The sequence below is a fragment of the Neolamprologus multifasciatus genome, chromosome 19 (assembly GCF_963576455.1).
Source record: "Neolamprologus multifasciatus chromosome 19, fNeoMul1.2, whole genome shotgun sequence".
NCBI lineage: Eukaryota > Metazoa > Chordata > Actinopteri > Cichliformes > Cichlidae > Neolamprologus > Neolamprologus multifasciatus.
Window position 1 is genome coordinate 19,682,105 of NC_140457.1, and position 15,949 is coordinate 19,698,053.

At 40.7% G+C, this 15,949-nt stretch overlaps 2 protein-coding genes across 7 annotated transcripts in view; one reads left to right on the forward strand and one right to left on the reverse strand.

Moving 5' to 3' along the window:
* The window catches only part of tmem63c (transmembrane protein 63C), a 43,232-nt gene extending 37,912 nt beyond the window's left edge, over positions 1–5,320 (forward strand). For all 4 annotated transcript variants that reach the window (XM_085143812.1, XM_085143814.1, XM_085143813.1 and 1 more), the window contains exon 23: positions 206–5,320. In XM_085143812.1, coding sequence (XP_084999938.1) covers positions 206–436 — 231 coding nt within the window. In that variant the 3' untranslated portion in view covers positions 437–5,320. The remainder of the gene's footprint in view (positions 1–205) is intronic.
* A 4,859-nt stretch (positions 5,321–10,179) lies between these two features.
* Positions 10,180–15,932, reverse strand: ngb (neuroglobin). 3 transcript variants are annotated; one of them, XM_085143829.1, is made up of 5 exons: positions 13,477–15,932; positions 13,150–13,358; positions 12,650–12,758; positions 12,423–12,542; positions 10,180–12,318 (listed from the first exon to the last, which is right to left on the reverse strand). In XM_085143829.1, the coding sequence occupies exons 2-5, from the start codon at positions 13,245–13,247 to the stop codon at positions 12,166–12,168; spliced, it is 480 nt and encodes a 159-aa protein (XP_084999955.1). In that variant the 5' UTR covers positions 13,248–13,358; positions 13,477–15,932; the 3' UTR covers positions 10,180–12,165. The 3 variants fall into 3 exon arrangements, with proteins under 3 accessions (XP_084999955.1, XP_084999954.1, XP_084999953.1); XM_085143828.1 differs by having other exon boundaries at positions 10,180–12,542; positions 13,150–13,258; XM_085143827.1 differs by having other exon boundaries at positions 10,180–12,542.
* Positions 15,933–15,949: the final 17 nt, after the last annotated feature.

The following is a 15,949-nucleotide window of genomic DNA, read 5'->3' on the forward strand; positions in this document are numbered from 1 at the left end:
GAACTGTTAATTCACAGGAGAAAGAAGTTGAAAGAGCGTTTTGATGAACCATCTCCATGTGGGATAGATAAGTGGTCAAAGCAAGTTATAGCATGTGAAAGGTCTCTTGTTTATCTCAATTTTAAACCAGGCACACACTGCCTGTGAATAAAGTGATTTACTGGGTGACACAATTCCAAAATGTGCATTGATCTGCTTCCCTCAGCTTTTTGTGGCATCTGTGTTGCTGGAGCCAGAGCTGGCTTTGACTCCGATGCCCTCCCCGGCTCACCACAGCTATGGCGCCATGGCCAGCTCTCAGAGTTCAAACCGTGGGCCAGCGGAGGAAGAAGAAGGGGAGGGGGAACACACCCAGACCCGTGAGACTGAGCTCCAAGACCCACCAGACCTCTATTGCTCCACCACGCTCATGGACAGCTCCATGGACTACCAGTAACACCAAATCTCCGCCCAAAACTGACTTCTACGTGTCCTTCAGCTGAAGAACACAGATTACTAAATGCCGCAATGCTGCGTTTTCACCACTGACCTCAGACTCCAACTACGCTGCTGCCTCGGACTCTGAGACTAGACTGTGCTTGCTAGAAAGGCTGAAGAGCCTGAAGAGTAACGGAGCCTGAGAATACAGGAGCTAAATGCTCATAAACATCACAGTTGCAGAAGAAAGCCATTTGCCTAAACAATCTGCCGAACCCATCAGACACAGCTCAACAGAACATGACACCAAGCTAAATGTACAGATTCTTTTAGCTAAATGATCAGATGCTGATACGGACTCTGTCTTCTTCTATGGCTTAATTTGCAAATTAAAAAGGTTACAAGTAATGCAGACTGGAATAGAAATGCATTATGGTTTCAGTCAGAGATACTCTATCCATGCTGTGTCGATTGGAAATGAGTGGAGGCGAAAGTTCCCATCAGAGTGGGTGGTGTGAGCAGGCTTGCCCCGACAGACTGACAGAGGGGTTTGGGCATAGGTGATATCTGGTTCCTCTGTAGCAGAGCTCGGCAAGGCCGAGGGTGAGGGCAGCTAGTTGTGAAGCCATCTGCAGTGAGACAGCAGACAGACGGACGGAGGGCCAAATGTAACTCTGAGATGTACTGTAATATATGTACGCTCTAAACGGAGGCGCAAGCAGCTTGACTCAACCTGAAGCTTGTTGTAACTATTATCAATATAAGGTTGATATTTTTGCTACAGTATTTTTGGTGTCATTGATATTGTGCTTTGGGTTGGGGGCGGGAGGAATCGAGGATGTACAATGATTTGCAGAGATGTCTCATCTTAATCAAAACCTTACCTAATTATGTTTCGACTGTACATATGGTCAAAGTGGAATAGCTTGAGCTTTTTGGAAATCTGCTATCTCTTTTCTTGCTCACGGTTTGGTAAGAAAATAAAGCATGTAGCCTGTTAGCTTAGCTTAGCACAGGTTGGAGCTAATGACCACTGATTGTGCACTAATTTTCTGGTAGGCGTAGCAAGATACTCTGAGGGCATTATATAGGGTATAGTTTGGAAAGTACTTTTAAACGTCAAACTCACTTTACTGTTAGCATTGTTACGTCTTTGTGTAACGTTACTGAAACTTGGGGACTTGAAACATGGAGAAAGGGCTAGCCTACAGGCAGAACCAGTAACTTGTGGGGTGTTGATGCCAAGAATCTTGTCTTCACTTGTAGACACACACGGGCACCCTGGTAAGTAGTTATTTCTATAATACTTTTTTTCAAGTCCACCTAAAGAATGCATGTGCAGTGGGTGCACTGTAGAGTAGCGTCTGGATTAGTCTACACAGAAAATAGGCAGGCACTTGGTTTTCTTTACAAAATCTGTAGTTTACCTTCTGAAATTTAGATCTCTTGGCCCCAGGGAGGCATTTGTATACACTGGTTAGGTACAGAGTCATGGCAAAAACAAACTAAATGTCTTTCAGTTCTGAGGTTTTATTTATCAGGACATAATAAAAAAAAGTTATGTCTTTATAAGGTAACAAAATTGGATAAATACAACCGAGGATGAACAATACATGACATATTACAACAAGTGATTATTTATTTTAAAAAAATCGAAGCCAAAAATGCAGAAGCAGTCCTCTGGAAAACTAAATCCATGTCATGATTCAGTAGCTTGTAGAAGCACATTTAGCAGCAATATCTTGAAGTCATTCTTTTCTGTGCGATGGCATCAGTCTCTCATATTATTCTGGAGAAATAATAGCTCACTCTTCTTTACAGAGTTGTTTCAGTTTATTGAGGTATTCCTTTATGCACACCATTTCATTCAGGTTGAGGTCTGGTCTTTGACTGGGCCAACACTTATTGCTTTCTTTTTCAGCCATTCTGTTGTAGATCTGTTGCTTTGTATTGGATCATTGGCCTATTATGCAAACCATTTTTGGTCGAGCTTTAGCTGTCGACCAGATGGCCTCATATGTGACTCTAACATACCCAGATCCCTTTAGCTGCAAAGCAAACCCAAATCCTCATCCCTCCATTACAATTAGTTGAGGTGCTTGGTTTTCACTGTGGATTGAGGCCAGACATCTCCACTTTAGTCTCATCTGGTCAAAGGACATCGATCAAGGGTTTTCACAGTTTGTTCAGAAGCAATGTGGCATATCTAAGCTGTGCTGCCATGTTCTTGTTAGAAACAAGAGACTTTCTCCTGGCAACACTTCCCAAACACTACTTGGTCACTCTGAGATGTAGCTCTTGCATTTTTTGCAGTTTCTCTGATTGAATGGTCTGACCTTGGGTTGAATTTGCTGTGATGTCCATTTCTGGGAAGATTGGAAACTGTCTTAAATGTTTTCCACTTCTCACTGTAGAATAATGGACTTTAAATTGCTTGGAAATGAACTTCTAACGTTTCCCAGATTGACGGGCAGCAATAGTTCTTTCTCGAAAGTCATTTCTGATGCCTTTCCTCCTTGGCATTGCATTAGCACACATCTGAATGCTCCAGACCAGCAAACTGTCAAAATCTCTGCTTTTACCGAGTTGGTCAGACTTACTGATGATCAGTTAATCAAGTGCATTTGATTAGCAAGACCTGGCTGCTACTTTGTCTTTTAATTCCTAAGGAAGCAGTAAGGGTGTACTTTCTTACACTGCTTCTGCATTTTGGCTTTGCTTATGTTAATCAGTAACGACTGAGTGTAATATGCCATGTGTTGTAGATGATTTAAGGTTGTATTTACCTAATTTTTATGCTAGCTATGCACAATGTGCTAGCTATGCCCATTGCATAGCTAGCAGTCTGTTCGTTTAGCCCATAACAAAATTACAATATTTTTGGCTTAGCATACAGACCTGAAAGGAGGGGAAACAGCTAGTTTCTGGTTTTAAACCAGAGACTGGTTTAAAACCAGAAACTAGCAGAGACTTTGCTTTATGGTGTGTTGCTGCTAAGTTAAGCTAACTTTCTATGGTACTAATATATACATCAAAGTGCAGGCAAGAAAGTGTTTTGTAAAATGTGAAGCTGTTCCTTTAAGTTGTGAAGAAATGGAGTATAATAGAAGCGCATCCTAAAATTACATCATTTTCCAAATATGCCATGGAGTCTGTTTTGTGCCACTGCAGGAGAACAACATGGAAATCTCCAGAAGAAGTTATTCGGTTTTGCTAAGTTTGCTAAACTCAAAAGCTTTTATAATTCACTGCTGAATTTAGGTTTTGTTATGTTGCAAAGACAAACAGTAAAATAAAGCACTATCATGCTGTTTTCAGTTGACATATGCTATGTAACACGTCACTGCATGTTAATTATATATTGTCTAAATGAGGTATGCATTTCATATGTGCTAAACTTCGTGGTTTTTGTGTCAATCTGTTGGTTTTTTTTGTTCTTTTTGTTTTTCTTTTAAATCCTCTTTGCAGCGGGTAAAAGATTTTCTCATGTGACTGAATGTTAATTTCTTACTCATGTCTTTTGCTGTGCCTTGGGGAAAAAAAACGCCCTTATTGTGTGACAATCCAGCATGGTCTGAAATATGCTGCATGGACTAAACAACCAAGAGATAAAAATCGTAACAAACCCAAAACTCAATTTTTTACCAGCCAGTGCGTCCTTCATTCAGAATAAAACAAACATACAATGTGAGCTTATTCTACTAAGATATTAACAGTCAATCTGCACACGAGGTCCTCTACCTTTATCTTCATCTAGAGCTTTTGAATATATCACACGATCTTCATCAGCATATTAACTGGCTCAGCTGTCATCCATTCATTCAAAGCTTACACCATCCTGCGTACTCGTGGGACAGGAAGTCCTAAAGATGAACAGATCACTGACCAGTGCGCAAACTTCATCTGTTCTTGAAGACCAAGTGATGGGATCAAAAGCTGTAGAATAGGAAAGCAAGTGAATGTCATAAAAATGGTTGATTGCGAGGTTAAGAATGAGCGCGTGGCTTGTAGTTATATCAATATTTTGTATTGTGTACTTGTTTGTGCCTTTTCACAGATTTCAATCAAGACCTTTTTATTCCTCGGTTACCTTATTTTTGGATCATACGTATGACGGGGTTCTCTAAATGTTTATTTGTCTTTGATTAACAGTGACTGCTATGGGTTAGGTAGCTCCTTGTTGTTAAGTAGAATAAGTTATAATCGGTTTTCTGTTCTGTCTGAGAGAGTGTATCATGATATACTTATAGTCATGCTTTATATAACATTAATGGCACGTTTTGTCATAAAATGACATGTATTTTGCTCGTTTTACAGGGACTCTAATTGTAGTAGCTTATGCTGTATAAAGTAGATGAAAGCTAGCAGCAGAGCGCAGATGAAGTGGCCACTGCAGAGGATCATGAAGTTTAAAAAAACAGAACATCAAAGAGCATCTCAAAATTTCGGTCTCCAAACTGCAAACATGTCCCATGGCTTTCTCTTCCAGAAGCTCGTTTCACAGATCATTAAATGTGCTTTCCTTTGAAAAATACAAAATAAAAACTAATAGGGTATTCTTAGCTCTAATGGCCATGCGAAGAGGGATTGTCCGTTCCCATGCTTTACTAGTTTTATTGCATCCGGACATGTCTGTTCATGTGCAGTCAGCTTGGCCAACCGAGGTCTATTGGGTTTCCAGACGTGCCCGATGCTTTTTGCTCTTCGTTTATAAAATATGTGTATCATAAGTACATTATTTCAGATTTTATTCTGCTGTAAAAGTGGGCTGTTATTATCTCCAAGAAGTCTGAGGTTTAGGGACAGACTGTGTTCAAGATTGATCTCTGTCAGGCTAATGAGTTTTCATCTGTTATAAGTGAAGTGCTGTGATCTGAGATTAAAATTAATTCAGCTCAATCCACTCATCTTGTGCCATGAACTTCTTGTTACTCTCTGCTGTGGTCTGTGATGGAAGCTTTTTCAGACACAGTGAGTCAGACTTCATGTGGAAAATAGAAGAGCCACTATGAGTGCGCTGGTATAAGAATACGATTCCTTTAGGAAATGTGCAAAAACATGTTTTGCACACTAGTTTCAAATGTTCATTTGATATTTAGGAAATATCTTTATTTATGTTAGAAAATAATGTGGATATCATCTGCTCTTATTCTGTTAAGCTAAGGTAAGGGCAGCTTTAATGGACACATCCAGTATCCCATCTAATTCTTGGGAGGAAACTGTGTAAAAAGTTAAGCTACTCATTTAAAATCTACCAGCTGATAACAGTGTTTCTTCTCATTTCCAGGCTTATTACCCATACTGAAGGTCTTCACACAAATGACTTTTTGGACAGTTACCTGTACATACTAGAGAGCTCACTTGCCCTGAAACCACATCAGAGTGTGGATATGGGAGTAAATTTCATAATCGAACCACAGTGGAAATTCTTGTGCTAATAATCAAAATAATGAAAAATGTATGAACCATCTTGCACTGACTGGATTGGTTGAATTTCTCTGTACGAAACAGTTTGCAGAGTGGAAAAATACCAGACTTCCACCATGCACGATACTCCTTCATTGCACAAAAGAAGACAGAGAGAGGAAATGCCACGGATGACATTTCCGTCGTCACCTGTGGCAACTGCTGATGGCATGATTCTCAGCGAAAGGTGAATTCCTCTGGGTCTGTAGTCTGCCATCTGCTTTCCCCTGTCCAGATGCTTAGAATAGAACATGTCTCTGCCTCCTGCTGCAACCATATTGTCACTCCCATATGGATTTGAGTCAACATACAAACGCAGCTCAAAAAGTTAGTATTTTAAGTCCCCTAGAGTATATTATAGTATCCAACTGACTTATATAAGAACGTTCATTGTTCCCCTGGCAAAACACAATTACCACAATGTCGATTTAGTGGCTGTACTTTCCAGCTCTTCTCACAATCTTCTTCTAAACATGGTTTTTGTCCAGTATTAAGTTTCAAATTTAATAGCACCGTAGAGACCTTTTTGTTTTCCATGATGGTTTAAGGGTGAACCTTTTTCAGAGAGCAATTCCCCCCCCCCCCCCCCCCCCCCACCAAGGACCTGTTAGCAGCTGCTCATTCAGTCACATCACAGCGTCTTTCTCGACTTTAAGATTAAACCCTCTGCTGACTGTTTTGCTAACTGAGGCAATGTTTCAAACAGGGAAAGCCTTATATGGCTTATAAGCCCTATGCCCTATGCAAATCACATGGGGTTTCACAGATTGTGTCGGAGCCTGGGAATAGCTGCTGGCAAACCTGGTTTTATAGATGTGCTCAAAGACTGCCAATTAGCATTTTTTCTAATTCAATCTTTACCACAACTGGAGCACGCATTTTGGATTTGGCATTATAATGCAACAACACCAACACAGTAAGGGAGCCCAGTTCACAGACCCAGACAAGCTGAGGAAGCCATACAAATGTGAAGCAGAGGTGGGCGGATCGATCCAAATATAAGTTCAGTATGTATCCCACTGAACTGTGTTAAATACGCAGTAAGAAAAATGTCTGAATGTTTTTGTGTTGACAGCAAACTGTGTTTTATTTATAGCCCATTTAAAAAACAAACTGAACCAAAGTGCTTTGGAAACAGGTGCATTTAAATTCCAGATCTCCAAAAAAAAACCAGTTTCTAAAAACATGAATAGCTGAAAGGTGTTAACTAAGTATGGTAAAAAGTAAAAATCACAGTGATTTGTTCAGAATTTGCAAATTGATGATGATTTATTTCATAAATCATGACACACTGCCCTCCCCTGTCTCTTTTGGTTAACAATATCAATATTGGTATCTGCAATACTGGCCCTGTATTTACTTGGTATCAAATTTGAAGTATCTTACAGCAGTAATGTCAAGTGACTTGATGTCACAAAAAGAGGTCACGCCCTATATAATAAATAATTTGCCAGAGAATTAAAATTTGCAAAGGATTTTGTGACAAATGAAACAAATAATTAAATATTAATTTGCATATATATGTTTAAATTTGTATCCTATTTGCTCCATTTAAAAATGTATTGATCAATTTATTTAGGACTTAAGGTGTGTTCTACATTAATGATGTAGAAGAAGAAGAAACTCACAAAAACACTTGTAAACTAATGGGGTTACACTTTCATATAGTCTAAATGGGTAATATACCCTTTCACATAATAACATCACACAAAATCTGCACAGCGATGACGTGAAGCTCCCGTTTCACTACACCCCAAAGGTGGATTGAGATCCAGGTATTTACCAAGGCCTTTAAAATACAGTGAACTTGTTCTCATCTTCATGAAACCAGTTTGAGATGATCTGAGCTGAAAGCAGCGATTAGAAGATGGGCACACTGTGGTCACAAAGGGATGGACATGGTCAGAAAAAGATAGGTTTAACTCTTTAAAGCCCAAAATATTAAATGATGGCCTGAAAATTCAATTGTTTTGAAAATGAAGAGTTTATTGAACCATCTGACAAATTTGTCAGATGGTTAATTAAATTTGAATTTCCATATGACTTTTAATTTGTGCCATATTTACTACGCCTGGCTATTTCTTTATTTAGCTTTTTCAGGGGGGGGGGATCACACTGATAATGCAGAAGTCTCAAAAACTCACAAAAAACATACACTAGGCGTTAACAGGGAAATCATGCTCAGTTGACATACGTGGCCCAAAATATGCCAAGAAAATATACAGATATATATAGAAGATACAAGGCAAGCAACCAAGTGTTACAGCAGAAAGACTCATCTGACCAGAAAATCCTTTTCCAGTCTTTGGTTATCCAATTTTGGTGAGCTGGTGTGAATTGTAGCCTTAGTTCGCTGTTCTTAGCTAAAAGGAGTAGCACCCACTGTGATCTTCTGCTGCTGTTTCCCATCAGCTTCAAGGTTTGCAAATGTGCATTCATCTTGGTTGTAACAAGTGGTTCAGCGGTTCTTATCATCTAAAAGGAGTAAGAGCATTCTCGTCTGACCTCTGACATCAACAAGGCTCAGGGAACGGCCGCTCACTGGATATTTTTTCTTTGTCAGACCATTCTCTGTAAACCGTAGAGATGATTGTGCTAACCAAACTTCCCAGCAACAGTTCCCGACTCAGCACTCCACCCTTTTTCCTGATGTGGCCATTTCTGGATAGAAAGAGCCAACATGGTACCAGCCAAAAATGCTAACAGTGAGGTCTCATTTTGAGACCTCACTGTTAGAAACAAATGGTTGATGGCCAAGTCCATCTTTTATATACAGTCTATAACATTAAACATATGGGTATGCGGGGACTGAATTTGGAGGCAACTCAAAAGACCATTAGTGACAGTTGGTTTAATCACCCATGGAGGTTGCCATTTCAGAATATACCCTTTGTCATATTTCAGGACTACCAATTGTAGAAGACATCAGAAATTCCATTGCTGATGTTGATCAATCCTGTGTAAATAAGATGTAGTACACCCAAGTTGTACTGTTCACCAGCTACACACAGTCCCAAATAAATCCACTATCCTGTTTCAGAAACTACAGTACCCATCTGTTTTCTAGTCTCACTATAGGTTTGACTGTTTAGATTATCTCTCTCTACATCTTCCACAGGAATGAGCCTGATCCATAGACAGGCAGAAAAGGGAATTCAAAGACTACTTCTTAGTAGGAGTAGCTGTTCAGCAGCTGCTGACAGATAGCTCATTCTCATGCTTGTGATGGCTGCTTGGCAGACTTATGCTGCAGTCTCCCAGAGAGCCATCGGAGCAAATTGTATTAGCCCGAGCTCACATGCACAGTCACTGTCAACACCTCTCCACTGTAGGATTTACAATGAGTGAGTGATTGAGCAATGCAACGTTTTTCTCCTTCATCAAAAACGCACATATACACAACCATCACCTTACAGTTGCCATGACAACAATGAAACCCCCCCCCCCCTCTTTTTTTGTTCCAAAACACATTGCAGACTTTCTAAAAATATGTATGTTGTCTTTTCTCGCAGACTTTTTTTCCCCCAGACGACAGCCTTCAGAGCAAAAAGCTACAAGGTCAGTCTGTAGCAGTAGAGGAACAGATTAAACCATAAAGGAAATAGTCAATGTGAGTTTATTGAAATTTGTTGCAATCCATTACCAGGGGATGAGAGAGAGCATGAAGTTCAGTTTTGGTTTTTATATTGCAAGAGCAAGAGGCCAACACAAATCCAGCAGACTCTTGCAGAGAGGGTAAGGATATTGTTGGCAGTGCAGACAGACGGGTAAGTTCCAAGTCAGCTGCTCCACCATCAGCCGAGCAGACAGCGACTTTCACAGTGACACAACAGAAAAAAGAGACATGAGCTGATATGTGTGTAAATCATCATAACCTTCCTGCCTGCCCCCACTCATCTGATCACTCTGGCTTTAGATGATATTCAAGTAGAAACGCATCCAAAATCTGCACAGTTTTGCCCGTTTCTGAAGGAAAGCATAAAAGAAAATAAAGATAAAGTGATCCAAATTGTGAAGAACACAATGGATACTGTGAATTTCAGAAAACATACTTGAGGTGACATTGTGCAGTTGCATGAGTAAGTGGGCTGAAGTCGCCCTCGTCTCGGAAGCCAGGGGGGCGATGAGCCATTCGACGCTTGGATCTTATGTAACACTGAGGGATGGGCTGTCAGTGGGAAGCAAATCAGGGATTGTGTGACTGATTTCAAAACCTGACCGCTGTGTTGCGATCGTAATCAGTCCATGAGAACACATTTAAGACAAGGAGGAAAACACACTGACTTCAATAAGCAGTAAAATACCCACAGATCACTTTATTTAGCCTCAAGTAAGCACATGACATATTTAAAGTTTAAGATGGAATCCAGTTTACAAAGAGTGTGTGCTTGTATTAACTGTAATAGTAATTTTTGGTTGAAGGATAACTAGGTGAAGTCATCACTGTTGAGTAGCAGCTGATAATGATGAGGTAGACAGCGAGACAGCCAATATATACACATCTGGATGTTAAAAAGACGCCAGCTGTGCCAGCTGAAAAAACTTACTGTCGGGTAATTAAAAACACGGAGAACAACAACCTGCATAGGGCTGCGTACTGAGACTAAGAAAAGAAAGACAATAAACACAGCACCTACACAACCAGGGTACAAACATTATACCTGCAGCCTGGAAAGTACAGACTAAACACATAATATTAATAAAAAAGCCCTGTTCTTATACTCTTCTATAATAACTACACATCTTTTTTAATATAGCTGTTATATATCTGCTATTCTTTGAACTGAAACCTGATTAAAAGTAACAGATTTGCCACATTGTTTTCTTGTATTGGGTTCATTATCCGAAATCTACACAGTACAATGTATCTGAATGTCATATTGTATATGATAAGAAAAAAATCAATGCTCTTTCACTGCACATACAATTCAGAATATAAAAATAAACTTTGTAAATATAAACTGAAGCGAGGAAAAACACATATCAGCAGCTTGGATTTACAGTTGTGTGGTGTTATTATCTTATACTTGGCACACTGTTGCTAAGTTACTTGGCTATAGATGTAAATAACTGATGGTACATACAGCGTTATGGCAGCATAAATACTACACACATACATACAGTCAAGCACAGTTTCTCTGTATCATCTGTTTTGTGTCAATAATTTAAATGTAAAATTGTCATCACTTAAGTTGGTTTGGTTTCTGAAGTCAAAACAAATATTTATTTCCAGCTTCACTTCCTCACAGAACCTCTTAAGTTGGAGAAAAACAGGCCACTGATCCCTGTCACCTGTAAAGCTGAGGTAATAGTACCCACATCATCGCAGTTAATAAGCATTAATAAGTTAAGCAACTACGATACACCATTACTACTTTACACTAAGATTAACTGGAAACTGATAGCCAAGGAACGAAGATGTTACAAGTCCTCCAAAATGCCATTTTACTTTCAGTCTCTTAAAGTCATATAACAGTCTTTTAGTTAAAGTTTAGTTTAACAGTCATCAAAAGCTTACTGAAATACTCACACCCTCGACTGAGGAGCGCATCGCACGCCGCGTCGAGGAAGGTGCACTTGGACGCCTTAACAGTCGTGGATAACTAAAGAAAGCTATCAGAGAGAGTAAAACAGTTCTTGTCAGGAATCTATTGAATAAAATGTTAAAAAACTGTTTTGTCTTCATCCTAGCAGCTGAAAAGTTAAACGACAAAGTCACTCAAAAAACACACAGTTTTGATAATCTTCTGAAAAATCACATTGCATTGTCCCACACGTTCTGTTAAGTATCACTGTGTTCCAGTTAGATAAAGAGCTGCCCTTGCTGGCCACAGTAACCATCACAGTTTGAGCAGTGTGTGATGTCTAATCATAATAACAGCTGTTGTTTCACAAGTGTGCAACTCTTTTAAGATACACCACAAACACCACTACAGTCACTGTTATCATTTGAGTAAATATATCAAAGCCATTATATACAAAATAAAACCCCTTCCACAGTTTCCCGAGTGTTTCTTCTCAGTGTGAGGCATTCAGATTACAGTCCACTTACATTCTGAAACTGTACAAACAGCACTGCCTGGTAGCTAAACATCCACAGCAAAGAAAACACGCTCTGTGACTCGCTGGGCCGACTGAAAAATGTGTAACTATATCACACGTTCGCTACGCTATGCGACCCCACTCACAGAGCAAATGTACAGCAGCTGAAGCCACAATGCTGCAAGTTACACAACCTTATTCCATGGCAACCAACTTGATAATTTGACAACTACTGGCGCCTCAGTCGGCCTTGTCTTCGCCATTCTCGGCATACCCTCGGCTCATCATTGCTACCACAATGCTGTACATGTTGAGCCAGGCTTGACGCAGCGGTGCCGTGTAGGCCGGGCCCAGACTGCACTGCAGCATGTAGAGAAGGGACTCACCCACCGCCTGCAAAACACACAGGAAAAAAAAAAGAAAAGAAGAAAGTGTTCACGGCTCATTCGCTCGTGAAATTGCTTTGGCAGAGTTGTGCGATAAGATGTTGGTCCTACGGCAAATGACTGCGTTCTGACTCCCACTGCCTGATGCTTCTTCCCGAGGTTGAGCAGAAAGTCCTCCAAGGAGTGAAGGTCATCCAGGTGGCTGACGGCCGCGTCAATCACAAGCATCACCTGAGGCCACGGCCACAAGAGAAACAGAGAGCCATCGCAACTGTGCACAAACTAAACTTTAACGTGTCTGTGTACTTGTGGTGGTTAATGCGGTGAACAGAGCTCACCTTGGTGACATGTTCCAGAAACTCGGGGCTGGCGAGGCGGTCCTGTGTGGAATCGCAGTTTGTACCGTAGTGGAAAAGATTGAGGAGCGCAGGGTCCAGCTCAAACAGTCTAACACAGACAAATACAACGCTGTTCTATAGGTGTACACACATGGCGTAGCCTCAAATATTCACAGAGGGATAAAAATCAATCTACAAAGCAAACATCTACACATCTCCCCTGTCTGATTTAGCAGCCGCTGTCTCAGAGTAAATTGCAGGATTATTGCAGTCTGTCGCCAAGCAACAAGTCAAGCCTCCGGTCCGTGGTTCATGTGTAAAGTGTGCAGGAAAGGATATACACCTGTGCTACATTTATTTACACTGCTGCTATTTGGTAACAACAATACACAGTCCTATCACTTATGCTTTGAATGCTTATATATTAGATCTTTTCTTCCAGCGCAAAGAATTAAACAACAGCCTCCTTTTATGTCGTGCTGATCATGATAGAAAATTACCTGGAGAACATGACGACACCATGAGGAACTTTGTTCTTGCCCAGGCTCTCCCAGCTGTCTCGTATCAGCTCCTTGTCTTTCGTCGACAGCTCCTCCATGCTACCTCAGGCTGCAATCACAAGACAAGTTCTTCAACTCCTCTAAACGATCAGTTGAAGGACGGCCATAGCATCCGAGGGACTGCACAGACAAAACTTCTGCCAATCCACCTGCAAAACAAAGTTGAGCATCAGGTGAGCAATTTGCTAATATAGTGTAAGGGTGGGGACACTGGTGCGGGAGAGACGCTCAGCTCAGCACAGCTCGAGACACACAGTCATACTGTACCTTTTTGAGGTCAGTCTTCTCTCTGAACTCCTTCTGGTGCTTCTGTGCTGTGGGGTCTGTCTTTTTCTGTGTGTGTGTGTGTCTGTGAGTGTTTATGTGTGCAGGCAGAAGCCTTGCCTGACACTCTGGTGCACTTGTTCCTCTCTTTCCCCAGCTCACGGTGCAGTCAGGAAGACAAGTTGTGCCACAATCTTATCTGTCACACAGGCTTCTATCTCTCTCTCTCCCCTTCCTGTTTGCCTCTTGATATGCTCTCTCTCTCCAGCTCTGGGGATATTATTCATGCGGCTGAAGGAGAAAAAGAGGGATATCTCTCTGCTGCTCCAGATAAGCTGCAGCGAGACACAGCTCCTCCTGCAGGTGAACCGAGGACTGAGACATGCAGAGATGCTGCTTGCACACATAACATGCACTGCATTTAACCCAAAAAATTTAGCCACTGGATTTTTAAGTTGTAATCAAGTGAAAATAAGCAAGAAAACAGCAACAGCAAAAATGCTGTGCAGTGCAATTGCTGGGTAAAGCAGGTAAAATCCATTTAAGGCCCACATGATCTATTTTGGGATGTGACCCCAACTGCCTAAATTTTGCAGCACATCCATTTGAAAAATGAAATGTGTGGGAATTTTAATACTGCACAGCGGCTAGAGTAATAAGAGACCTGCACGCACCACTTCGGTGAAATTATATTGTTCATCTGCTGAGCAGAGCCACTCCTTAAACAGCGCGATCATAACATTCAGCGGCCAAGCGTGCAGCCTCTCATTAATTTAAATGGGATGTGTTTGTTTCTTTCTCAGCCTCCACACATATCTGAGGCTGCAGTTTGTTTAAATAGATGTCACAGCCGCCTGCTCCATCGCGTTTCACCGATGCAGGTTCCCGCTCAGACATTATCTAACAGGTTGAAAGCAATTTGTTTTGCTTTGAGCTTTGCATCGGGGAATCAGAGGTGCGCAGCTTTCTCCTAAATGGACTACAGTGGCAGAGTGAGGAGGGATACATGGTTCCCATGACAACCTGACAGGATGTAGCCCTTGAAGCTTGATCCTGTGATATTTGAGCTTTCAAAGAAGCGACTGTCTGATTGTTATTTATTACATATTATGTGACAACATTTTGGATTTTTCTCCTTCTCTGTATTTGTGAGGGATGGCTGAGCGGCAGAGGCACAAACAACAGGCTTGCCGACAGCTCCACAGTCTGGTCTCTTATTATTCCCCATTTTTTCTTCACAGCAGTGGATTTTTGCGCCATATTTATAGTGCAGACTGGTCAGTCAAACTGAAGATAAAAACATTTAATAGAAAACAAAATGAAAAATAGCCCCAACTTAAAGATGATAATCCAAAACTAAATCAAACCGCTGAGAAACAATTTTGCGCTGGGCTCTTGCACCTACATAGGCAGTCGCTCCTCCCACTTAAGGAAATAACAATTAAACACTAATTAACTGTTACATTAATTTATACAAGTGCTCAATCTAGCATTTAAAGAAATGTTAATAAGTTAGCAGTGGGAAAATAAATAAAGATGTATTTAGAAAATGTACCTGTTCATTAATTGTGTTAAATCAATGCATCCTTCAAACATCAGACAAGACTCCTCTTCTTTCACACTGGCCCAGGAACTTGACCATATAAGGAGTCCAAAAGGCCCTGGACTTGTTTGGCAGTTCCTGGGTCTGAGTTGGATAGAGGTTAGAAAGCAAATCAATCAGACGGAAATCTTGAAAACTTATTACGATTCCATGGCTAATGTGGAGGCAACGCTGCTAAGAAAAAAGCACCGTGTAGTACTTTAGAGGTCACGAGTCTCGTCGCCATACTGCAATTATGCAAATATATTTAAATCTGAAGACAGCCAGCTAAATATTACTACAGTGAGATGCATGCAGTTCGTGCAGCATAAATATGCACGCTAGATGCATAGACTATGTTAACTCCTATCTAAGTGTTTTAAACCATGCTTAGTGATGCCACTTAGTGAATTTTAATATTTTCTAATGTGACTTTACTACACTGACTCCAAAGCACGGCACAACAGCCTTCAAAACCATACGGGCGTGCACTGATCTCCATTGATTATGCTTGTAAAAATATTCAAACACTCCCATGTGGTTGGTAAGTAAAAATGTCTCGATGTCTCGAATTCCTGGCAGTCAGCTGTCAAAGCACAAGATACAGTGGAGGCCAGTGTGTAAGAGTATTTGATGTGGATGTGCAGGCAGACCACTGAGATGGTTTGTGTGAATGCAGATGCATGGTAAGGACTGTTTATTTAGGTGGCACTGTGGCTGTAGAAATAACTGGGAACTTTAACCCGACAATCTAAGAAAAGCCAATGTCAGATGTCCTGTGTTCCTTCGGGCCATGTTCAATTAGAAACATGTAAAAACATGTAAAACATGAATTTAAAAAAATAATAATAATAAAGTAAAATGCAACTGTAAGCATTAGAATATAAGCATTCA